The 27279-nt window shown below is 41.6% G+C and overlaps 1 protein-coding gene across 3 annotated transcripts in view; it reads right to left on the reverse strand.

Annotated features, from left to right (window-relative positions):
- Positions 1-23657: 23657 nt before the first annotated feature.
- The window catches only part of ARMC3 (armadillo repeat containing 3), a 94842-nt gene continuing 91220 nt past the window's right edge, over positions 23658-27279 (reverse strand). For 2 of the 3 annotated variants that reach the window (XM_029238427.1, XM_029238428.1), the window contains one exon: positions 23658-23973. In XM_029238427.1, coding sequence (XP_029094260.1) covers positions 23764-23973 — 210 coding nt within the window. In that variant the 3' untranslated portion in view covers positions 23658-23763. The remainder of the gene's footprint in view (positions 23974-27279) is intronic. The other variant, XM_029238426.1, reaches the window with a different exon arrangement.

Below are 27279 nucleotides of genomic sequence, written 5' to 3' on the forward strand. Positions count from 1 at the left end.
TCAGATGTCATCTTGGGGAGAAATGGGGTGGGAGGCAATGCAGGGGAGAAATTTGCCACCTTGAGCCTGAAAGATTCCAAAAGATGATCCTAAAGATGCTGGATCACCCTCAAAGCAATATCAAACCACAGTGGCAAATCTTAAGTTTTCTCCTTGCTACTCTGGGTATTGTGGAGAGTGCTCTTAAGAACTTTAAGTCAGGGAATTCCCTGTCAGTCCAGTGGTTAGGGTCCGTGCTTTCACTGCTGAGGGCTCAAGTTCGATCCCTGGTCGGGGAACTGAGATTCCACAAGGCGTGAGGGCGGCCAAAAAAAAAAAAAAAAAAGTTTAGCCATACGTGAACTATATTTCAATTTAAAAACGAAAAGAAAAAAAAAAAGTTTAAACCAATTCCTGAGCGTAGTTTATTCTTCCTTAGAACTCCCTTCTTTATAATACTGTTTTCTCCAAATGGTAACACATGGAGGGTTTTAGTTTGCGAAGCAAGCCTAAAATGCCATAACCCATCCAAGACTTCAGCATGCAAACATTTGCTCACCGCTACCAGTTAAAACGTCTTCCTTCAGCTGTTGGCTGTCAGCAACTCTTTGCAGGCTGGTTTAAGTTGGACAGGACCGATTGTAATGGAGGGCTGAGTGGTATCACCCATATGCTGTGTAACCAAAATTGCATTTTCACGGCAGAGAGAACAGGAAAGGGATTCCAAGTGGATTTCGAATCAGTTCCTGATTCTCAAGCCAATGTCCTATATCCAGTTTCCCCTCCCTCGTTTTACATTTCAACAAAAGGCAGCAGCGCCTTATGATCCCAGAGTTTATTTGGCCAGTGTCATCTGAGAATGCGGCCGGGTGATTTGTGGTGGGAGAGATGTGTTAACTGGGCCCAAAGTGCTATCCAATATCCCAGACGTAAACCGCTTCCTGCGGGGTTGAAAAAGGGGCTGAGGCTTTTGGAAAGTTTACCTTTCATTTTCTGAGGCTTTCCAATTTCTTGGTCGCAGCTGGATGAGCTCTCAGGGCAGAGGAGATAGCCTGGGAAAGAAAAGGGGTGGCCAGTCCAGCTGGGGGCAGTGGGAGTGGGAGCCTTCCCGGGATAGTGTGCCCCTGCCTGGCTCCCAGCTCTGGGGTAGGTCACGGGGCCCAGGTCTCAGCCCAAGACGGGGAGGAATCCCTGGGCTGATTGGATTCTCCAGGAAGAGCCTTGCACAACAAAAGAACCTTTCAGCTCCTATATATTTTATCTCCCCAGCCAAGCACCCTTTCACGAGTGTTTATTAAGGACGCCCTTGTGTGGCAGACACCAAGCCACACAAGACATTCAGGAGCTGTTTGCGTTATTTCCTTGGAATTTGTTTTCCAGGCAAAACCAGATGTTGGAGACAAGAGCAGTGATCCTTGCTTCCTTCCCCAGTGCTTCTTGACTTATGATCAGCTCTTGTTCGAAAATGCTTAGTTTTGGGTTTATGTGTGATGGATAGAGTTCTTGGGACTTGCTCCAGATCAAGTTGAGAGGGGAAGGGCTTTGTGAGAAATGCAGCTTCTGCTTTGGAGGCTCCCCCTGGGCAGCTGGGAAGGTGCTCTCATCGGCAGGCAGGACTCTCCCCGACTGGGAGGGGTGGGGCTGCAAGGGATTCTCCGGAGGCAGCACTGGGTGAATTGCAGGGAGGAGGTCCTGCACAGCCATTGCGCGCCTGCAGATTTTTCTCCCTGAACTGCGGCCTCCCCATCTGTTCTAGCCTCTAATTACAAACGCAAGGAATAGCTAATTTGCAGTGGCATCATAAAAAGGGGAAATATAAGTGATTTAAGAGCTGCTGTATGCTATGTTGTTCATGTTTTACACACTCCAGGCAGAGAGAAATTGTGCTCTCCCTGGCTTAAGAGAGTTCCCTCACACCAGCCAGTTTCTGATTTGGCTGGACTGTGGGAGAATTTCTATGAAGGTACCAAGGAAGAGGAGCTGGGCCCCAGGACACGCCCCATGATATTCTGCTCAGAAGAGGAGGCCAGCCACTGTGGTTACTGCTCAAGGCCAGTCGTCTGCCATGATTTCCGGATTATTTGAACTCCTTGGGGAAATATATTATGTAGACATAGTGCCGTGAGTCTAACTAGGATCACTGTAAATTATTTTCTTTCAACTGTGCCAGTGATGAAATAAGGAGGGTTTCTCGTAAATCATCTTAGTAAGGAGATGTAGAAAGTTACGTGCGCACACAAAGCCGTAGATTCGATCCCCTTTTCTTTCCTCGTCTTCCCCCTACCCCTCGTCCTCGTCTATCTTCTGTCTCTTGCACTGGAAGACCTTGGAAGTCACCTGGAGTGGTATCCACATGGGAGAAAGGAAAGAACAAATGGTTTGGAGTCAAGGGCTGTTGTGCTCCTGGCACCCAGTGGTTATGGAAAACAGGGCGGGTGACAAACTCGCTGAGCCCTGCTTCTCTTAGGTGTGGATGGGGATGAGCAGCATCTGCCCTGCCCCCCAGGTCTCTGTAAGCATCCCGTGAATCCCAAGGTGACAGGGCTTGGTAAACCAGAAAGCACTGGCAGGCGCGTGTGCCAGCCCTTTGATCACATCGGTGAGGCAGTCAGTCCCCTGCAGTGCTCAGACGAGAGCCTCACTCTTGCACTTGGTCCCAGGTCTCACCACCTCACTCAGGATGTAGCAGACACTCTCACAGCACCCAGGATGGTGCTGACTCCTGGGGGAGGGGGCTTCGTGTGCAGAGGAACAGGCTCTGGTGGAGGCCACCAAAAAGAAGACGCCGTTTATGATTACAGCGTTACTGAGACCTGTCTTCAAAATCAACATTGCCAGGAACTTATTAAAAACTTAGGGCAAATCACTTTGCTTCCCTGGTCCTCAGTTATTCTCTGCTGTCAAATGAGAAGTTTGAACAAGGTGGTCTCTAGGAATTCTTCAAACTTTAAAACTCTATTGTTATAATCTTATTGAACTTAATTAGGGCAACAGTCTTTGATTTAGTAACTGTAGATCTGAAACACACATTTGCTCTGGGACCCTTTGATTAAGCATATTATGGATGTCATTTCTATCTTTAATGGTGGTTTATGTGCAATGAGGAAGATAATATGTAAAAATTCTTTCTGAAAAAGTAAAAACACTGAAATATCAATGGATAATTCATAAAGGTGTGCTCTAAGAGTATTTGGGAGATGCTAGGAAAAAATTATTTTGACAGCTGTTAAAGGGGTAAGGAAGACTTTATTCAGGACTATTGCAATAGAGGAGAAAGATTGGGCTTAACTCCCAATACAGTAAAGACTGCTGGGGAGTTACAGTTAAGTAGCAGATTGAGTGGGTCAATGGATCACTTGAGAGGACGTGAATCAAGGGTGGGGGGTTTTTGCTAAACTTACTTAGGACTTTTGCTACAACTAGACTAGGCTCAAGTTTGGACAAGGAAAGAATCTGTCGGTGGGAAGAAATAATCTAATTTCTAGGACAGCATTATCTTTTTTTAGGTGAATTTTTCATATAATTATCGAATAATAAGTTCTCCATAGTTGTTTTACAAATAAATTAAATGATGGAGGAGGGGACGAGGGTTTAGTGGAAGGATAGGTTCCTCTTTGGTTAATGAGACACAATCCTCAGATCACCAGTTTGATGAGCACTCATATTTGCAGGTGGCTTGGAATCTTGGATTATATGACTTGGGGTGAAACTGCATCTGAATCAACCCCCTAGACCAGGCCAAACCCTACACTTCTATGAAAAATAGCTGCCATTACATAATGTTTACTATGTAAAGACAACTGCCAGAATATTTATTGTTTTGCTCACGATTCCACTGTTTTGTAGGGGAAAAAAGTTTGAATAACCCTGTGAAATGTTGACTGGTGTTCAGAAAGTGCTAAGTGAATATCACAGTATAGACACATATCACACTGTCTACACTGCATGCTTCTAAACCCTGCTCTCTTCATTACTGCTCCATCCCCATGTATACTTAGGATCCTTGGTTTTGGGAGTTCAGTGATAACTGCCTATGAAACAGTTCAAAAAGGGGAACATGTTTTCTTGGACTTTAATCCACTATTTTATTTTATTTTATTATTATTTTTTGTGGTACGCGGGCCTCTCACTGTTGTGGCCTCTCCCGTTGCGGAGCATAGGCTCCGGACGCGCAGGCTCAGCGGCCATGGCTCACGGGCCCAGCTGCTCTGCGGCATGTGGGATCCTCCCGGACCGGGGCACAAACCTGCGTCCCCTGCACCGGCAGGCGGACTCTCAACCACTGCGTCACCAGGGAAGCCCCACTACTTTAATTCAAGATTTGAAAATGCAGACAATTTCGTGAGAAAGATTTTGAATTTAGGGGTCAGTAAAGCAGATATCTGTTATTTCCTGTGCCCTCCATCCAGGCCTCTGGCCCCAGGGGCTTGGGTCGGGCTGGTTTGGGATTCAATAAGGATGAGAAGGCAGGCACACTGGCTCTGCCTTCCAGGAATTTCTGTTTAATATGGGAACACTGCTCTGAGAGGCACCGAATCATGGGGCTCACAAGTGGGTGAAAGAGCATTTAGAACAGAAGGAAGGTTGGCACAAATGGAAAGAAGTCAGAACACAAATCACCAATGGTCAAAGTCTAAGAAACATTATGAAAAATGTCCATTTCCCTTCGGCATTCTCAGGGTTGCAAAGCCTTCTGGAAGCAAAACAGAAAAATGGCAGAACAAAAGAAACAGCATCTTTCTGAAAAGGAAAAAATGTTGCCCAACACCTGCAAATATAGAGGATGAAGAAAAGAAGACCAAAGAGCCTTTTACTTCTCATTTATATGTGTGAGTAAAAGTAGGTCTCCCACCTTTTCCTTGTTTTCCTCGAAAGAAGGCAGTTTCCAAATTGTATTCACAGATTGACTTTGCTGCAGAGATGCAGCTTCATTTTATTCCATCGAAAAATAATTCTTTTCAGTTATAACCCTATTTGAAAACAACGTATTTTTAGCCACTGAACAGAGCTTTTGGAGCCGTGATCAAGTGGTTCTGTGGAGTGGTCTGCCAGTTTTGACAATTGTATTTTCTTGTATGCGGGCTCAGAGTGAAAGGGCCTCCTTAAGCTGTAAATGACGGGAGAAAAATAAGCTGATTGCTCTGGTCCACAATCAGAGTAACTCCAAGAGAGGGTTCTCTGCTTAATCTGGACATGATTAATTCAGCTAATGTGGATTTTTTAAATGGCTAAAAATAAACTGTGTCCCAGTTGCTTCCACCTAAACCATCCTCAGTTCCTGTTCCTCTCCGTGGACGTGGATGGCAAAGTGGGGACTTCTAGAATTCTGACCTAGCATTTCTATAACACCTCAGTGAATTGGAGGAGCTTTTTGGATAATTAGCTTGCAAATGTGCATTTCCATGCAGGATTGGAGACAAGCTCTCACTCTCCTGCTGAGGGACTGATTTTGTTAGAGGGCCCAAGAAGGTGTGTTTTTCATTAAGACATGCGTGACTATCAATGCAAGGGGTAAATTCCATCTCGGCTGTAATTGGGAGGGAACCTTATGAGAAATGAGCTCTTGCCCCACAGCAAGTCAAAATATCTGTGCTCTGTATTGGTCTAACATAGACTGGCTGGAAGATGTGGGCTTCTCAAGGAATGTTCGTCTGGGGCAATTCCTGCTTTTCATGTGTTTAAAATATTGTTGTAAAGGAATTTTAAAAAACCTTCAGTGATTATCTGCAAAATAACTGTACTAGGGGACTTTATTAAATCATACAATCTCACTTCATTTATTATTTCTAAATATGGTTCCCATGGGAGCGAGGGAATCAGGCCTTTGTTCTGTCTTCTTTTCGTACCTGGAAGGAGGTTCACTGGAGACAGGTCTGTCTAGGTTTCCTCTGGCAACATTCTCTTCTGTAAACAGTTCTGCTTGGAGCTTCTAAAATTTATATCTTTAAGACCAGATTTCCAAGCTGTTTGGTTTTTGTTTGTGGGAAGATATATTTCCTGTCGGGGGGATATTCTGTGGCTGGGATGACACATCCTGTCGTACCTGAATAAGACTGAATAGGGAGGATTTAGCCTCTTAGGCATCAAGGTAGAAGGTAGAAGCTTCTGGGCCCTCTTTTAGCAAGAAAGTGGCTGCCTGAAATTGAGCTCCCTGCCTTTGGAGCAAGGGAAAGCTGCATTGGCTCCAGGTCGGGGGAGAGGCTTTGTCCTTGAGTGGGTATCCTTGGCAGGGGTGGGGGGGAAGAGAATGAAAATGTACCACTTCTTAGCATCCAGGATGACAGGTACATCATTTTTTAAAAAGCCTATAAGGGGACAACCTGCTAAGAGTGATTAGTTACCTCTGGTTGTGGGACTGTGGCTGACAGTTGCTTCTTTATATATTTGTCCACATTTAAAAGTTCTCTACAATGAGAAGGTATTACTCTCAGAATCCTAAAACAGTAATTATTTTTAAAGCTCCCCATCCTGGAGGAGATCAGGAGGTATGATGGAGCTGGTAACTGCAGGAAGGCACCAAGGCAGGAGTGCAGCCCCGTTTGGGCTGGACCCTGCCCTTGACTCCCCACACACTGACACTGCAGCATCCAGGGATGGGGCCGTCTGCTCCCCAGCAAGCAAACCTCCCATCCTCTGCAAGGTGGTCAGAAGGCCACCTCTGCTCCCCAGCCTCACCTCACAGGGCTGCGGGGCCCTCCTTTTCTGAGAGCTGCCCTTGACTGGGGTACCAGCTTCTAGCACATTGATTTATAGAGCTATTTGGTGTCAGGTAATTGCCCATCAATATCCTATTTATCACCCAGCTTGTCACAGGTTGTGGCTGCTATTCCATAAAGCCAAGGCCTTTGAGAAGGGGCCAGTGACTCAAAGCACAGGAAGAGGACTTAGGAAATGTAACACTTTCAAGTTCTTTTCTCCCCACTTTGCTTCTTCCTGCTCAGTGCTCCCTTGAACAGGGGGAGGGACAGCGGCTGCATCCAGGGCAGGGAGCTGCAGACCCTAGTGGGACTTCTGGATGCCACACTGCCTGCTGCTGGGAGGATCTCTCTTGTCCCCGCCCTGCTCCCCAATATCCTTCCTAAATAAGTGTGTTCTGTGTTGGGGGAGTAGGAACAAAATCTGCATAGACTGGAAAGAAATATATCAAAGCACAAATACTCTGGTTGATTTAAAAAAATGCTTTCTTCTTTGCAATAGTTTCCATACTGTCTAGAATGAGCGCATATCACTTAAAAAATTTATTTATTGATTTTTGGCTGTGTTGGGTCTTCCTTGCTGCACGTGGGCTTTCTCTAGTTGCGGTGAGCAGGGTCTACTCTTCGTTGCGGTGTGCGGGCTTCTCATTGTGGTGGCTTCTCTTGTTGTAGAGCATGGGCTCTAGGTGAGTGGGCTTCAGTAGTTGTGGTGCGCAGGCTCAGTAGTTGTGGCTAGTTGGCTCTAGGGTGCAGGCTCAGGGGTTGTGGTACATGGGCTTAGTTGCCCCGCGGCATGTGGGGTCTTCCTGGACCAGGGCTCAAACCCATGTCCCCTGCATTGACAGGCAGATTCTTAACCACTGCGCCACCAGGGAAGCCCCGAGCGCATATCTCTTAAAAACAAAATGATACATTTTGTATGTATTCACTGATACTTGAAGTTCCACAATTAAAGAGTCATTCATTTAGCTTCAAGTTTTTTATGCTTTTAAAATGCAGATTCTCTAGAAGACGTCTTTTACAGCCTGGCTGAGGAGTTCATTCTTCTAGAAAGAAGGCTTTGGAATTGATGAGCAAGCTCTGTTGAGGGGTGAGGGGTGGGGGGCTAGGAGAAAAGAGTGGAAGGAAACCAGCTTTGCCCACCACAGGGTTTCCCAGGGGTGCACCTGGGAATCTTAAGTACAAATGTGAGGACACGCCCCCTTTTGCAGGGCTGAATTCCTGGGAAGCCCGGCTGTTGTCTGGAGCCCTAGAGATCAGGAAACACTGGACTTTCTGGCCAACCCCCCTTGCCCTCGAGCTTCAAGGGTTCTGTCAAGGTTCTCACCCTCTCCTGTCCTTACTCTGCAGGGGGGGGAAAAAGGAAGCCAGAGTCTCCAGGTGTTTGACAACAGAGAGTCCCAGCTCCTGACCCTGATTAAAAGTGATTTTTCTTTTAAGAATAAAGACACCTTTTGTCATACTCTTGAGGCTGTCAGAAACCATCTGAGCAGGTTTTGCTAGTCTCGTTTTTAGATGCAAAAGCAAGAGGGCATACCTGTCCTCACCCCAACTCACCCTTACAAGCCTCCTTGAGGAGAGGAAGGAGGATTTCCGGTTGGTCTGGGAGGTGGTTTGATGGACTGTTCTCGTTATATCCAGGGCAGCCCTCACTGAATGAAAGGAGGCTGTGAATTGTTTCTATCCACACATTCCCCTTTATGTTGTTTATGTCTGGAAATCTGGGTCCCAGGGCATGGCACAAATGAGCCGAGGAGGGTTAACGTTTATCGGGTGCTTCCTCTGTGCCAGGCACTCTTTTAACTGCTTTACGTTTATTCATCCATTTAATTCTCTCTGCAACCCAGTGAGAAGGGAGCCATTGTCATTGCCATTTTCCAGGCAAAGAAACTGGGGGCCAGGAAGTCACTTGCCTGAGACCACTCAGTCAGTGGGTAGCAGGGCCAGGATACAAACCTGGGTGTTCGCTGATGGCCTTCAGTTATGACCACGACATACAATGTCTCCCACCATGGTGTCTGCAGGTGGTCATTTCAAATTTTGCTTACATCTGTGTGTAGAAGTCTTAAAAAATAATTGTAATGGAATACCTTTCCAGGCATTATGCTAATTATAATGTGCTAACAATTTACATCTGTAATTAGGAGACTGGGGAGTGAGGGATTCTGTTGCTTGAGAAGGTAAGGTACAAATATGACTCCCTGTGGAAACTATATTCCCAAATTGCAAGAATAAAAATAGCATACCAATGAATACTGGTGCCCAATGGAAGCCCGTCATCTAAATATTTTCAACGTCTAAGGATTTTAGTGATTAAATATCCCAATGGCATGAATCTATAAAGACAAGAAAGTGGGCAAACCCACTTAAGTCAGCCCAATTCAGCGCAAGGGAGGAAAGAGTGTTTTTCACTACCTTCCTAGGTTTTCTGGCTGGGACCCTATAAATTGGACTGACAAAATTCAGATTAACAAAGGAAAGACATACACATCTATTTATTTACTTATTTATTTTGTTTTTTATTTATTTATTTTTTTGTGTGTTTCTTGCAATACTTTATTCTGACACCTCCAGTTACTGTGACAACTATGTAAATCTTAATTGATAATTACATTGAAATACTTGCTAATATTTTAATTCTAATACAATGAAATTATATTTTAGTACAAAAATAAGTATGGACAAATTTTTAAAATTTAAAACAAAAGCAGACTACTGATGCAGAATTGAGTGGAGATGGCAAAACTAATACTATGATCAGAATAGAAAAGAAGAGACTGGAAGAAAAATATTTTAAACTTTACTGTGAATGACAATTGCAATTTACCACAGAATAAAACAGAGAAGATTTCTGTTTTGTTAAAAAAAAAAAAAACACAAACATTAGAGACATTTATAGCAAATATGATGAATTTGATAAGAAGTTCCTTCTCAACAGTCAAAAAATAATCGACTAGGAGATTGGTTCCAGATGGCAGAGTAGAAGGACGTGCTCTCACTCCGTCTTGTGACAGCACTGGAATCACAACTAACTGCTGAACAATCATCAAAAGAAAGACACTGGAACACACCAAAAAAGCTACCCCACATCCAAAGACAAAGGAGAAGCCACAATGAGATGGTAGGAGGGGTGCAATCACAATAAAATCAAATACCATAACTGCTGGGTGGGTGACTCACAAACTGGAGAACACTTATACCACAGAAGTCCACCCACTGGAGTGAAGGTTCTGAGCCCCACATCAGGCTTCCCAACCTGGGGGTCCAGCAACAGGAGGAGAAATTCCTAGAGAATCAGACTTTGAAGTCTAGCAGGATTTGATTGCAGGACTTTGACAGGACTGGGGGAAACAGAGACTCCACTCTTGGAGGACACACACAAAGTAGTGTGCATATCGGGACCCAGGGGAAGGAGCAGTGACCCATAGGAGACTGAACCAGACCTACCTGCTAGTGTTGGAGGGTCTCCTGCAGAGGTGGGGGGGTGGCTGTGTCTCACCATGGGGACAAGGACACTGGCAGCAGAAGTTCTGCGAAGTACTCCTTGGCGTGAGTCTTCCCAGAGTCCATCATTAGCCCCACCAAAGAGCATGGGTAGGCTCCAGTGTTGGGTCACCTCAGGCCAAACAACCAACAGGGAGGGAACCCAGCCCCACCCATCAGCAGACAAGCAGATTAAAGTTTTACTGAGCTCTGCCCACCAGAGCAACAACCAGCTCTACCCATCACCAGGCCCTCCCATCAGGAAACTTGCACAAGCCTCTTAGATAGCCTCATCCACCAGAAGGCAGACAGCAGAAGCAAGAAGAACTACAGTCCTGCAGACTGTGGAACAAAAAACCACATTCACAGAAATATAGACAAGATGAAAAGGCAGAGGGCTATGTACCAGAAAAAGGAACAAGATAAAACCCCAGAAAAACAACTAAATGAAGTGGAGATAGGCAACCTTCCAGAAAAAGAATTCAGAATAATGATAGTGAAGATGATCCAGGACCTCGGAAAAAGAATGGAGGCAAAGATCGAGAAGATGCAAGAAATGTTTAACAAAGACCTAGAAGAATTAAAGAACAAACAAACAGAGATGAACAATACAATAACTGAAATGAAAACTACACTAGAAGGAATCAGTAGCAGAATAACTGAGGCAGAAGAACGGATAAGTGACCTGGAAGGCAGAATGGTGGAATTCACTGCTGTGGAACAGAATAAAGAAAAAGAATGAAAAGAAATGAAGACAGCCTAAGAGACCTCTGGGACAACATTAAACACAACAACATTCACATTATAGGGGCCTCAGAAGGAGAAGAGAGACAGAAAGGAGCTGAGAAAATATTTGAAGAGATTATAGTCAAAAACTTCCCTAACATGGGAGAGGAAATAGCCACCCAAGTCCAGGAAGTGCAGAGAGTCCCATACAGGATGAAGCCAAGGAGAAACATGCCAAGACACATAGCAATCAAAATGGCAAAAATTAAAGACAAAGAAAAATTATTGAAAGCAGCAAGGGAAAAACGACAAATAACATACAAGGGAATTCCCATAGGGTAACAGCTGATTTCTCAGCAGAACCTCTACAAGCCAGAAGGGAGTGGCATGGTATATTTTAAGTGATGAAAGGGAAGAACCTACAACCAAGATTACTCTACCCGTCAAGGATCTCATTCAGATTCGACGGAGAAATCAAAAGCTTTACAGACAAGCAAAAGCTAAGAGAATTCAGCACCACCAAACCAGCTCTACAACAATGCTAAAGGAACTACTCTAAGTGGTAAACACAAGAGAAGAAAAAGACCTACAAAAGCAAACCCATAACAATTAAGAAAATGGTCATAGGAACATACATATCTATAATTACCTTAAACGTGAATGGATTGAATGCGCCAACCAAAAGACACAGGCTCGCTGAATAGATACACAAACAAGACCCGTATATATGCTGTCTACAAGAGACCCACTTCAGACCTAGGGACACATACAGACTGAAAGTGAGGGGATGGAAAAAGATATTCCATGCAAATGGAAATCAAAAGAAAGCTGGAGTAGCAATACTCATATCAGATAAAATAGACTTGAAAATAAAGAATGTTACAAGAGACAAGGAAGGACTACATAATGATCAAGGGATCAACCTAAGAAGAAGATATAACAATTATAAATATATATGCACCCAGCATAGGAGCACATAAGGCAACAGCTAACAGCTACAAAAGAGGAAATTGACAGTAACACAGTAATAGTGGGGGACTTTAACACCTCACACCAATGGACAGATCATCCAAATAGAAAATTAATAAGAAAAGAGAAGCTTTAAATGACACAATAGTCCAGCTAGATTTAATTGGTATTTATAGGACATTCAATCCCAAAACAGCAGATTACACTTTCTTCTCAAGTGTGCACAGAACATTCTCCAGGATAGATCACATTTTGGGTCACAAATCAAGCCTCAGTAAATTTAAGAACATTGAAATCATATCAAGCATCTTTTCTGACCACAATGCTATGAGATTAGAAATCAGTTACAGGGAAAATAACGTAAAAAACACAAACACATGGAGGCTAAACAATACGTTACTATATAACTAAGAGATCACTGAAGAAATCAAAGAGGAAATCAAAAAATACAAATGACAATGAAAACATCATGATCCAAAACCTATGGGATGCAGCAAAAGCAGTTCTAAGAGGGAAGTTTATAGCTATACAAGCCTACCTCAAGAAACAAGAAAAATCTCAAATAAACAATCTAACCTTACACCTAAAGGAACTTGAGAAGGAAGAACAAGCAAAACCCAAAGTTAGTCGAAGGAAAGAAATCATAAAGATCAGAGCAGAAATAAATAAAATAGAAACAAAGAAAACAATAGCAAAGATCAATAAAACTAAAAGCTGGTTCTTTGAGAAGATAAATGAAATTGATAAACCATTAGCCAGACTCATCAAGAAAATGAAGGAGAGGACTCAAATCAATAAAATTAGAAATGAAAAAGGAGAAGTTACAACGGACACCACAGATGTACAAAGCATCCTAAGAGACTACTACAAGCAACTCTATGCCAATAAAATGGACAACCTGGAAGAAATGGACAAATTCTTAGAAAGGTATAACCTTCCATACTGAACCAGGAAGAAATAGAAAACATGAACAGACCAATCACAAGTAATGAAACTGAAACTGTGATTAAAAATCTTCCAACAAACAAAAGTCCAGGACCAGATGGCTTCACAGGTGAATTCTATCAAACGTTTAGAGAAGAGCTACACCCATCCGTCTCAAACTCTTCCAAAAAATTGCATAGGAAGGAACACTCCCAAACTCATTCTATGAGGCCACCATCACCCTGATACCAAAACCAGACAAAGATACTACAAAAAAAGAAAATTACACACCAATTTCACTGATGAACATAGATGCAAAAATCCTAAACTAAATCTAGCAAACGGAATCCAACAACACATTAAAAACATCATGCACCATGATCAAGTGGGATTTATCCCAGAGATGCAAGGATTTTTCAATATATGGAAATTAATCAATGTGGTACACCATATTAACAAATTGAAGAATAAAAACCATATGATGATGTCAATAGATGCAGAAAAAGCTTTTGACAAAATTCAACACCCATTTATGATAAAAACTCTCCAGAAATTGGGCATAGAGGGAACCTACCTCAACATGATAAAGGCCATATATGACAAACCCACAGCAAACATCATTCTCAGTGGTGAAAACTGAAAGCATTTCCTCTAAGATCAGGAGCAAGACAAGGATGTAAACTCTCACCACTGTTATTCAACATAGTTTTGGAAGTCCTAGCCATGGCAATCAGAGACGAAAAAGAAATAAAAGGAATACAAATTGGAAAAGAAGAAGTAAAACTGTCAGTGTTTGCAGATGACATGATACTATACATAGAGAATCCTAAAGATGCCACCAGAAAACTACTAGAGCTAATCAATGAATTTGGTAAAGTTGCAGGATACAAAATTAATGCACAGAAATCTCTTGCATTCCTATACACTAGTGATGAAAAATCTGAAAGCGAAATTAAGGAAACACTCCCATTTACCATTTCAACAAAAAGAATAAAATACCTAGGAATAAACCTACCTAGGGAGACAAAAGACCTGTATGCAGGAAACTATAAGACACTGATGAAAGAAGTTAAAGATGATACCAACAGATGGAGAGATATACCATGTTCTTGGATTGGAAGAATCAATATTGTGAAAATGACTCTACTACCCAAAGCAATCTACAGATTCAATGCAATACCTATGAAATTACCAATGGCATTTTTTACAGAACTAGAACAAAAAATCTTAAAATTTGTATGGAGACACAAAAGACTCCAAATAGCGAAAGTGGTCTTGAGGGAAAAAAACGGAGCTGGAGGAATCAGACTCCCTGACTTCAGACTCTACTACAAAGCTACAATAATCAAGACAATATGGTACTGGCAGAAAAACAGAAACATAGTGGAACAGGATAGAAAGCCCAGAGGTAAACCCACGCACCTATGGTCGACTAATATATGGCAAACCCACGCACCCATGGTCGACTAATCTATGATGAAGGAGGCAAAGATATACAATGGAGAAAAGACAGTCTCTTCAATAAGTGGTGCTGGGAAAACTGGACAGCTACATATAAAAGAATGAAATTAGAACACTCCCTAACACCATACACAAAAATAAATTCAAAAAGGATTAGAGACCTAAATGTAAGACCGGACGTTATAAAACTCTTAGAGGAAAACATAGGCAGAACACTCTTTGACATAAATCACAGCAAGATCTTTTTTGATCCACCTCCTAGAGTAATGGAAATAAAAACAAACAGAAAGGGACCTAATGAAACTTAAAAGCTTTTGCACAGCAAAGGAAACTACAAACAAGATGAAAAGACAACCCTCAGAATTGGAGAAAATATTTGCAATTGAATCAACGGACAAAGGATTAATCTCCAAATATATAAACAGCTCATGCAGCTCAATATTAAACAAACAACCCAATCCAAAAATGGGCAGAAGACCTAAATAGACATTTCTCCAAAGAAGACCTACAGATGGCCAAGAAGCACATGAAAACCTGCTCAACATTATTAGAGAAATTATTATTAGAGAAATGCAAATCAAAACTACAATGAGGTATCACCTCACACCAGTTAGAATGGGCATCATCAGAAAATCTACAAAAAACAAATGCTGGAGAGCGTGTGGAGAAAAGGGAACCCTCTTGCAGAATTGGTGGGAATGTAAATTGATACAGCCACTATGGAGAACAGTATGGAGGTTCCTTAAAAAACTAAAAATAGAATTACCATATGACCCAGCAATCCCACTACTGGGCATACACCCAGAGAAAACCATAATTCAAGAAGACACATGCACCCCAATGTTCATTGCAGCACTATTTACAGTAGCCAGAACATGGAAGCAACCTAAATGCCCATCGACAGACGAATGGATAAAGAAGAAGTGGTACATACATGCAATGGAATATTACTCAGCCATGAAGAGGAATGAAACTGGGTCATTTGTAGAGACGTGGATGGACCTAGAGACTGTCATACAGAGTGAAGTAAGTCAGAAAGAGAAAAACAAATATCGTATATTAACGCATGTATGTGGAACCTAGAAAAATGGTACAGATGAACCAGTTTTCAGGGCAGAAATAGAGACACAGATGTAGAGAACAAACGTATGGACACCAAGGGGAGAAAGTGGTGGGGAAGGTGGTGGTGTGATGAATTGGGAGATTGGGATTGACGTATATACACTAGTATGTATAAAATGGATAACTAATAAGAACCTGCTGTATAAAAATATAAATAAAATAAAATTCAAAAATTCAAAAAAATAATCGACTAAATAAGTCACCTGATATTGGAATTAAACATCGATCAATAAAAATTTTAAAGATTTTTAACAGAATCTGAGCTTGTAATTTTGGCCAGCTATGAAATGACTTAGATTCTTACACACACATATACAGGACCATTTTTTGATAGATAATAAAATGAATTATTATTTTACTTATGAATGTTTTAAAGAAACGTATGAGGAAACTACTGTAAGTGATATTTTACCAAAAGTGGGAGATTTTCAATTAAGCCAGCAAACAATCGTCCATAGTCTACAAGACCTTTCTAACAACATGAAAGAGCAGTTAATACAAAATTGAAAAATTGTAAGGAATTTTTTTCAGCTTTTAATGCCTTGGGAAATCTAAGAGACGCTCCCCAATTAATATTTGGGTTCCTGTTTTCTCAAATTTGAGATAAATGTTGTTAACCCCTGGCCTAAATTATGGAACTTGTGGCATAGTTAGTTTTTAATTTTTCCTACACGTTTATTTAATATAAGATTTACATGACACAGGAGCCTTCGTAAGGAAATGAATATCCCACCAAGGCCGGTAAAATCTTTGGGTCTTTATACTAGGTTTGATGAAGAGTGGAAAGTTGTGGGAAAAAAACGTGATGGGGCAAAAGGATATGTGTTAATTGTAGTAAATTGAGGAAAAGTTAGCAAGGCCTGTTTGTTCAGATGCCCCTCAGAGCCCCTTGGTCTTCGGAGATAAGGACGTTCCTTTCCTCCTGGTATAAGGAGGTTGCCTCTCACATGGAGGTCTCTCGACCCGGTTCAGGGAGACCCGCCTGCACCTGCCGTTTCTCAAATTCCTTCAGCAAAAAATATTCAGTTTTCCAAGTTGCCATATTTTGGAGTAGTGTGTTCTCAGCCCTGCCATCAGCAAACAATGAAGGTGAAACAAGAAAACTTTGTAAAGCTGAAGGCATTCGCAACCAAGACGTTCAATACAACATGGGTCTCAAATTTCCTAGACAGTTTATTTCATGTATTTTTTAATTGGCTTTTTATAGACATGAACACACATTAAAACAAAAGTTTGGTTCCAATTTTTTTTTTCTTTAATTTTGAAGAACAGTTATTTGCAAATCTCTGCTTGGATTAAGGTCTTAATAACCACACTTAACCATGAATGTGAAAATGTGAGCTGAAGGAACACTTTGGAGTACTCACCAAAGATTGACTCTGACCTTCTCTGTGGAAGTTTCTGGTTCATAGTTGAACTCTGTGTGCTTTTGCATCCTTCCTACACAGTGTCTTTGACAATGATGCCAACTGTACAAAAATGATAACAGGACATGTCCTTGGAGGAGCCACTTTTCAAGACCTCTGACTCCAAGGGCTCTGAAGTTCAGCCAGTGGCAGGCTGAAGCGAGATTTGGCTTCTCTCCTGGAGTGACTTACATTAAGGCTCTGGACTAGGTTCCCAGACAGACGCCATCCCCCTGCCCAGCCCAGGCCTTCGGGACTGTGCCAGTAACTCAATGGTGAGCCTGAAACTAAGCCTAAAAGGAAGCAGATGGTCTGTATTAAGAGATTTTCCATGACCTTCCTCATTTCATTTCCTTTCTGTGGGATTTCATATTTGTGAGCATATCCTCTGAATGTGACGGTGTAGCAGCGTTAGACTCAGCAATCCTGAGTCTCAGGGCACTCATTTCATGAAGAACATGCATCAGAAGGGAGCGTTTGAGCTATCCTGTAAATGTTTTTAACTCACCAGTAACGTTTATGCATCAATCATGGATCCTGGGCATGGAGATGGTTTTCCTGTTGTGAAATTTTGTGCCATTCCTTAATATTATTACTTGTGAGTGGGGGACTAAAGTCCATTTCTAGCAATTCTTATCTTCCTTTTTATTTATTTTTTTATTCTCCTATTAGCTAGGGAAAATAAAAACTGCACAAGGAAAATCTCCCCATCTCATGCAGCAGTTCATTTTTTCCCTTTCATCCTAATTCTCAAAGAAGTAAATAATTGCATACAAAGGATACAAGCCAAGCTTTCTATTCTGTGAGTCTAAGGGACCAGCATATTTATCTTTCTTTCTGTCTGTACCTCTTTGATTTGTATTAATAAAAAGATATTAAAAAATTTTTTTCTAGAAAGCCAAATAAATGAAATCACACAGCTAGACAATTCTGTATGCAGGATAATGACTATCAATGATTTGGCAGATACATGACTTGATAATAGAGATACAAATACATTCATCTGTGTTTTCAAAGTTTTTCTAAAAGTAAAGACCATGGCAAGAAAAGAAAGGCACTAACTCAGACTTTTCAAAGAAAGGAACCTATAAATAAACTAATTGGGCTATCACTTGATTTGTATGTCAGATATGTAAGTACTGAGAGAACAGTGTTTGTTTCAGCTGTTCTCATCAGTATGATTAATGACTACGTTAAAGTGCTTGATTCCATTGTGTGCCAGCTGTTCTTGTGTAAAACAAACTGGGACTTTTCTCAAGATAATCAGAGTGGGACTGTCTGCAGGGTTTGAGAGCTGATACCTGCGAGTTAGAAAAGGAAATGGATGGCTCTTAGCTGATCCTGATGAGATCAGACCCAGACTCCTGTGACTGAAATATATTCCTAAACAGATGCTTGTTACTGGGGGCTTGTAAATCAAGGGCCTGCCCCACGTGCAGGTTCTGCTTGGTGGAAAGGTCTGAGCCAATCGGGAGCCTTATGCGTGGTTAGCAAGTTAAAAAGAACCTAAGTAGTCTTAACCATACGAACTGATGGTACCTTCAAAGGTAAATATACAAGATGAGTCTTTCAAAATCACAGACAAGCTGGACCAAGCAGCAATAAGAAATCATCAAACCATGGAAGTAAAACTATGTCCTTTCCCAATGAAGCGACCACACACAGGTCACACCCTGGGTGTAGGCAAGGTGTTGGTGATGGGGACATGACTTCACAATTAGAAAATTGTGTATGCAGGATCATGATTTAGCAGATAAATGACTTGACAGTACAGATATAAATGGATTCATCTGGGTTTTTCAAAGTTCTTCTCAAAGTAAAGACTATGGAATCAAAAGAAAAGAGAAGCAAAATGGGGAATGATTTCAACTATGAGCTTTAAAGACATTGAGCATTTCTGTGTTTTCACTTCCTGTAGAGCAAGTTCAAAAGTAGCTGTGCCATCATTGTACCCTCTACACTGAAAGGCAAAAGGAAGTCAGAGATGGGAATGATTTTCTTTACCATACAACTACTTTCAAAAGGATCCACATGAAAATGAGAATCCCATTGTAGTCTTTAAGGTCAGTTCATTTATGGCACAAAGACAGTCACCAGATATTGTTCAGGCTTTCCCTGTGCTGGTCACTCTGCCGGTAAAGTGGATGCCAGACCTGAAATAGCTTTCCGTCTCACTGGGAGAGATCAGAGCATAATTGCTAACAGTTGTCAGATGCTTACTATTTTAGCACTGTACTGAGCGTGTACAACCACTATCTTATTTTTTCCTCAGAGCAGCCTTATGAGGTCATTATTATAGCTAAATGCCCATTTTAGAGACAAGGACACCAAGCTATTTGCTCAACATCTCACCGTTAAGAATAGCAGAAGCAGGATTCTCACACCCAAGTCTCTCTGACCCCAAGGACCATGCATGGTCTGCACTACTACATGGTGTCCATGTTCATGAGGAAAGGGGCAGTGCCAGGCAGTAAGCACGTGGGAAAATGTTGAGATGAGTGTCCAAGGCAGTGTCATGGAAGGTCACCAGAAGAGCAAAACGCATACTGAGGAAGCTCAGGGAAGAAGGTGAGGCTTAACCTGAATTTGGATTTGAACTTGTAGACCAAATATTAGTAGGATGATGTTGAGGATAACTACCATACTTTCTCACTAAAGCTCCTTTGGTGCTGCCAGAGAATGAAAATTGGCCTCATGAATCACTGAGTTGATCTACTGTCACCTTTCTTATATAATTATAATTAATTATATATATATATTTTTAACATTTTATAAATTTTGTATCAAAATATATCAATCATCTCTATTTTATAGATGAGAAATTCCATAAAGCCTCATATACTGTAAGAATTGATGAAGCTATTGGGAGATAATTCTCCATGGATATCCCTCTTTTCTGCATGTTTTATAAACAAAGGCTTCCTGACTGCCCTTTCCTCTAGACTATCTCTTCAAGGATGTTAGTGAACAGCCCAGGAAGATATAGTGAAAAGGGCAGATGCTTCCTGCCTATGTATTGTAAAAGCTAGGTTCTCTGAGCTCAGTGTTCCTCTCCTGGAGCACAACCCACCATGCTTGCAGGCATCCATCTGGGTCTGTCCACATTGCCCCCATGAGACTTGGGAGCAAGGGGACCTGACACAATATGCTGTCTCATGTTGCTTGCTGTGCAGTGAGGAGTAAAGTCCTTTGTCTCTGACCCAGGTATCCTGTGTCTTAATGCCAGCAACCATGAAACAGTGGCAGTTAGCTTGCAACTGGGGTGAAATCTCAGACCCTTCACGGTTCAGAAGATAGGAAGATTTTCTTTTTTAGAGAGGTCAAATGTGTCCTCATCCTTACTGAAAAATAATGCATCTCCTTTGGCATCCATTGGATTAATACCAAGTAGATTGATCTTAGAACCCAGAGAAACCAAGGAAGACAAAATGCCCTTGTGAGAGTCTCCCTTCGATGCTTAGTCAGGGTGCCCAGGGACTAGGCTCAGTACAGCCTCTCCGTGGCCATACCCTCAGAGTGCTCCTCATCTAAAGCAAGGGTTGGCAAACTGGCCCGTGAGCCAAATCTGGCCCACACCTGTTTTATTAAAGTTTATTGTCTAGCAGCATCTACTGCTGCTTCTGTGCTGCAATAGCGGAGTTGAGTGGTCACAGTAGAGACTGTATGGCTTGCAAAGCCTAAACTATTTACTATCTGACTCTTTTTTGAGAGTATTTTTTTAAAAATATTTTATTTATTTATTTATCTATTTATTTGGCTGCGCCAGGTCTTAGTTGCGGCATGTGGGCTCTTAGTTGTGGCATGCAGGATTTAGTTCCCTGACCAGGGATCGAACCCGGGCCCCCTGCATTAGGAGCGTGGAGTCTGGACCACCAAGGAAGCCCCTACTATCTGACTCTTTAAGGAAAATATTTGCTAACCTCTGATCTAAAAGAAGAGACAGATACTTGAAGAATAAAGAATTCCCTCAAAACATGCTAGAGGCCAAGGTATGAACAGAACATTATCTGAGAAAAGAAAAGAAAGCTATAAACACACACACGTACTCACATATAGGCATGTACAACCCCGCCCCTCCATGTACACCCACACCTGTCATTTACATGCATGGTCTTACTTCATCCTTGCAGCACCTTTATTAGGCATATAGATTAGGAGCATCACCTCTACAGAAAAACTAGGTTTAAATTTAAAGATTTGCCAATTACTAGCTGAGTGACTTTGGGGTAAGTTACTTAACTTCTCTGTGCCTCACTTGCTAAACATGGGTAATATCACCTATACATCATAGGGTTACTGGAAGGATTAAATGAAGGTATAGAATATAGCCTCTGACACATAGTAAACAACATGTAGCTATTTGTTATCATTTATCTCCATTTTCCAGATGAGTAAATTGAGGGACAGAGAGGTTGAGTAATTTTCTCAAAATCACATAAGTAGAAAAAGGTAGATGCAGAACTTAATCTCAGCTCTGACTCACAAATCTGGGCTTTTTGCCACTATTATTGTATTGCTTGTCAATAATAAAGGCTTATTAAATTTATAAGTAAAATCACCATAATAAAATTTCTTTACCTTTTCCAACAATGCTTCCTATTTTTCGAATTGTGATTTGTGGCTTATTGGCATATCCTACAGGTCTTTTGTACTGTGTGAGTTCCACAAGGGTCTTACTTGAATTCACTATATTAATATATTCATGCCTGACACTCGATAGTTGTCCTTTAAAGTCAAGTCTACTTTTATTATTAAAATAATGATGTTTCTGGCTTTAAAAGCATATGCCTAGGCAAAGGTTTTGCTAGTGATCTATATAATAATAAGGTAATTTTAAATTAAGAATAGTACTTTTAAATACTAAACTCTAGATAAGTGATTTGATACTATTGTATTGCTCTAAAAATATACCCAAACTGGTGATATGTTCTATATAGTTTTCATATTGTCAGTTTATCTTACCCTTATTATTCAACTGAGCTAAAAAACAAACAAACAAAAACAAAAACAAAAAACCAAAACACCAGTAATTGGTTTATAGCCTTTCTGGGAATGGTTCTAAGGGAAAATGTACTGTCTCCTGAACCCCCTATCTCTTATCTCCAGATTACTGCCTTTGGCGGAGGGATAGTATGGGGAAATCTTGCTGAGAAACGTGACTATTTAAAGAACTTCATGTCAATAAAAAGGAAAAGTCAATATCCATTTGACTTGACATAGTATTTTGAGCTTCTAGAAAATATTTTCCATGACTGACAATGCTGATTCTTTGACAAGGAAATAATACATGTGCAATCTGATGTGTACTTACTAAAAGTGGAGGGCAATTATTACCTAGAACCTAAGCGAGAGAGACACTATACAAAAAATCATCTCTAAGATGAAAAAAAGAATGTCTCTTTGGTCTGCACCAGACTAAAAAATGTGGTGTCTACCTGAACAACATCTTAGTGGCTCTGCATGGAACTTTTCCCTCATTCCATTTTGATGTTTTGGCCATTGGCCTATGAAAACTATTTCCAGAACTTGCCAGGAGGTTGTTTTTCAAAGATGTTATTTTCTGTATTGCATTTGTCATCTGTATGAAGCTCCCAAAGAAGAATTCCCCTGGTCTTTGTTCCTCTTGGGAAGCCATTTTGTGCTTTTATCTAGTGGACCCTATTACCAATCATGTAACTGATAGCATTCCCCTCTGCACTGGCTGCTAGAAAGTTTTGAGTCAAATTTTCACTTACCTCTAACAAATACGCAGGATTTTCATGGACTGCGTTTTGAATTCTAAGCTTGTTCCTGGCCTTGTCAAACTTTCTTTCCTACACTTATGCCTGTTTTTCATTTATTTTTATCTTGTTACATCTTATATATCTTTTTAATCCACTTTGAATGCTTTCTGGATCAAGAGAGACTTGCAAATGCTTAGACGGATATGTATCCTATAATCTGTGCTCTCTTCATGAAACTGGGTGATAAATATAATTACCACACCATTTGATGTAAGGAACTTTATATTGAAATAATTACACATTCTTTGAAATTACACATTGGTTCATACAGAATAATCTTCACCTTAATTTCTAAAATCAAACTCACTTTTGAAAACCTTCTAGCAAAATGATGAGATGGGTCAACTTTAGACTTAAAGCCTGGCTAAGAAAATGTATACTTCATGAGATTCATTTCCTCTTGCCATTTGAAATGGGTGCTTGCTCCCCATTTTGTGCTCAATACTGAAAACACAATTCCTCAGCAAAGATTTACTTTATACTTAGATTTCAGAATTTTCCAGAAAAGAACTTTTAAGTCATGTAAATTTGAAGTCACATTTTTGTGACCCAGCATTCAAATGTGCAAAAAGCAAATCAGAATTGTTTTTAAATGAAGGTATGTTTCCAAGTCAATATAGACAAGTGCAGTGTATGGAAATAGTTTTTAGAAATATTTTTAGTTCAGTGAAGTATACTAAACAGTGTTCTTAATGATAAATTTGGGAAAATATGAACAAAAAATTTTAGAAAGGAATTTGTGATACTAAAATAGATCTACAAATATTCAAAATATCAATAATCTTACTTTATGGGAGTGAGACAAGGCGACTGAAGACACAACAAACCATGGACTTGATTTAACCAAGTCTTCCTGGAGCATCCGGAACATGAAGAATGACAGTCATAGGGCACTGTGCTGGGAACAGTAGCTGAGTGCTTTTACACATGATTCCCAAAGGGCAGAGATGCTCCTTAGGAAACAGCGGGGTGGATTAATTTCGAGAATAATAAGCTTTACACAAGTGTAATCTGATCTCATCAGACTGAATGCTTGCCAAAAGCCTGAACTCAGAAGCACGATCAAGTCCAATCCTAGTGACCTCATTTCTACACAGGGAGAGCATTTCTAATATTTTTATTTAAAGAAATACTGATAAAATCTACCAGTGAACTTCATAGAAAGGGTATATAATGGATTTCTTGTTTGAACACCTTTTGTGTTCATTTGGAAGTTTAGAGAAATCTGTAAAGATCTGCCTCTCGGCTTCTTAACTTTATCAGTGCCCCTGGATGGAACATGAGGTCAACTATGTAAGTTTCCTGGGGAGGGAGAGCCCCAATCACCCCCTTTCGGGATTCATTCATCAGCTTGACTTCATTCCAGGCTCTGCCGTACTCCCCGCGAACCAGAGAGCAGCCGATGCCAATTCTGTCAGCCAGAGCCTGTGGGGAGAAAACGCGAGATCAACCAAGAGGGAGGAGGGAGAGGGGCGGAGAAAAAGCCTTGGTTGAAAGACCCACCTTGGTCGAAGGTGAAATATACACTCTTGCAGAACAACAACAAAGTGCTTAGAAAGGAGGCTGGAAAAAAGGTGGAGTGTTGTGATAGGAGTCGGTAAAATGTGATAAGTTCCCCTGTTGCTCAAGATTCTGTGGACTCAAAATCTCTGTGTAGGTCCTGCTGGGAAGGGACATTTTTCAGGCAGTCGCGCTGCGTTGTATCAGCACAAGATTGATAACGTAATTGGAGAAAAGCTGTTCCACAGGCTTTCAGCTCTAGTGCATCTATCAATCTTTCCATGCTCCTGGGCTGCTCCTTGGGTGTGATATGCAGTGGGATTGAATAGCAGGACTGGAATGGCGGGGACCTGTTTCTAGCCCATTTGTTCTGTGTGGTGTAGACAGGTGTTTTGGAGCCGGGGGGGCAGAACTGTGAGCGGTTGGTCCTTCTTGGGCTGCCTGATGCCCTGTCCTCAGGGGTTGCATATGTTCCTCGGAAGCTGTCTCTTCAATTTGTCCTGATTTTAAAAGCACTTTTTAAATAATCTGGAAACTTCCTAGCCACATCATAGTGGATAAGAGAGCTGGCTTGTGGGACCTCAGTTCCCTGACCAGGGATTGAACCCAGGGCTCCAGCAGTGAGCACGCCAAGTCCTAACCACTGGACCACCAGGGAGTTCCCAGAGTCTGAGTTCTTAACCTCAGCTGAGTTGAATCTGGAAGTATCTATTTTCTTTGTGAAGTGGGAAACAAGGTCATCTGCGTATAGGAAGAGGTGAAGATGAAAAGGCTTAGGAAAGAAGGCAGATGTGGGGCACAGCTGCTGAGGAAAACAGGAAAAGCCTGTGGCCAGGAGCTGGGAAAGATGGCCAGGCAGCACGTACATCCACCACCTTGGATCCTGAATTGGCTGTGGCACATCCCACTGTCGCGTTCTGCAGCCCAAGTGTCATTGTGGGAAGGGCAGGCAGTCGGATTGGTCCAGTGTGGGCAGGCAAGGCAGAGGGGGCGGAAGGATGGGGTCATGAAGATGAAGGAAATCAGTGAGCAGTTTACACGGTCTGTGGACGATTTATCTAGGCTTCCATGGAGGAAAGGAGCCGGAAGAAAATGGGGAGATGAAGAGTATATGTAGGGGGAGTGAATGCTTTTGGGAGGAATAGAAGGATAACACGTTTTACCAGTGAGTGTTGGTGTTCAGGATTCAGTGGTAGGCAAGACCTGGGTGATTAACTGCATGACTCAGGTGAGGTGTGAGGGTAATGAATTCAGTCTGCTGTAACGTTATGAACTGAAATGTTTCCCCTTGAGATTCCTGTTTTCTTTCTGAAGGTGGGTCCCTTAAGAGGAGTCATGAGGGTGAAGCCCCCACGATGGGAATTGTGCCCTTATAAGAGGAGGAAGGGCCCTCCCCCAACTCTGAAATATAAGGATACGGTACAAAAGCTGCAACTGCTGACCAAGAAGTGGGCTCTCACCAGACACTGAATCTCCTGACACCTTGATCTTGGACTTCTCAGCCTCCAGAACTGTGAGAAATAACTGTTTATTGTTTAAGCCACCCTGTCTGTGGTACTTGGTTATAGTGGCCTGAGAAGACTAATGCAGTTCCTACAAGACACACAAGGGCAGCTAGCTACCGGGTAAACAGACAGATAGACCTGGAATCAGGAGCAGCTTGTGGGAGAGAGGAAATGATCTAGAAACCTGAGACATGTAAGTCGTATTTAAGGTGATGTAGGAGGATGACCTCACCAAACGAAGTGTGTAAAGGGAGAAAAGAGAAGAGCCTGGGACAGAACCTTGAGTTCTGGGTCAGGACCCCAACATTTAAGACAAGGATGGAGGAAAAGAGGTCTCCAAAGGAGACTGAGATGAAATGGCAAGAGAGGACAGAAGTTACTAAAGAAAGTGGTGTTAAAGAAAAAGGATCAGTGACAAATTCTTTGATGTATCAAGCAAGACAGAAAACAGATCACTGTGATCCTTCTTGGGAGGGAACAAGGGCCAGACTGCAGGGAGTTGAGGATGAAACTGAGGTCAAGGAGTGACTAGGAGTTGAGATGACTCAGAATTTTGGCTGGGAATGAGAATTATCTTCAGATAGAAGCAGTATGGTAGGTTTTGGCTCAGATAGGCATGGGTTCAAATTCCAGCTGTATCTCTGGTTGTCCTTGGGTAAATTCCTTCTCTAAGTATCAATTTTCTTATCTTTAAAACAAAGGTAGTAATTTCAACGTTTGGCATATCTGAGGCTCTTCACAATTATATTTATTAAGTGCCTGGCACATAAGTTCAAAATGATGGTGGTCATGGTGATAGGCGCTTATAGGAGTAGTTGTAGATATAATGAGAAAAGATTTATGTTTTCTCTTTAAATGTTTTGGACTTAAGTTTAGATTTTAAAGGTAAAACAGCTAGTAGAGAGAAAGAGATTTAAGATGGGAGAGAGGAATTGATAGAGCAAGAAATCCAAGGAAATGGGAAAGACTGGCATTTGGATTATAAACAGAATTGGCTTGGAACTGGAGGTAAGATGCAATGAGGTTTATAGGTATTCAGGAGAGGGTAGGAAGTTTATACATTTAAGTCTACGGCTCTGAAACAATTTTCTCAGCTCCTTTTATACTCCAGACACTGGACACAATGGAGGAAAAAAGAAGATCACCCCCTCCCTTAAACCTAATCCTGCCCCAGTGTCCACATCTCTGTGAATGATGCCATCATTTCCAGTTACCCTGCCCAAATCCTGGAAATCATTTTCTTCTTCTCATGCAGTCTCTCACACCACCACTAGGCAGTCAACAGCTCCTTTCAGTTTTATCTCCTACATCTCCTGCCAAACTCACCTCTCGTTCACAGCCTCCGCCATGGCTTTAGTATCAGGCACCTGTACTTCTTGCTCCAGTGACCTTCCAGTTGGTCTTCCCATCTCCAGTCTTTCCCCCGTTCTAGTTCATTCCACATTCTGTTGCCTGAGTGGTCTTTCAAAATCACTTTCCCCTTAACTTTCAGTGGTTACTCACAGATTTTAAGATCAAGTACAAACTCACATGGTGCTTTACTGTCTGGTGCTTTAGCCTTATCCAACCCCTCCCCGCTTTTCTGGATCCAGACCAACTACTCTACATCCCTCAAATGGACCACTGACTCTCATACATGTTATTTTAAATAAAATATTTGTATTGTTTAGAACACCCTTGTCTTCCTTCTTTACCTGCTGAAATCCTATGTAGCCTCTAATTCTGA

This window comes from Monodon monoceros, unplaced genomic scaffold, assembly GCF_005190385.1.
Source record: "Monodon monoceros isolate NGI ecotype Baffin Bay Population unplaced genomic scaffold, NGI_Narwhal_1 Super_Scaffold_21, whole genome shotgun sequence".
NCBI lineage: Eukaryota > Metazoa > Chordata > Mammalia > Artiodactyla > Monodontidae > Monodon > Monodon monoceros.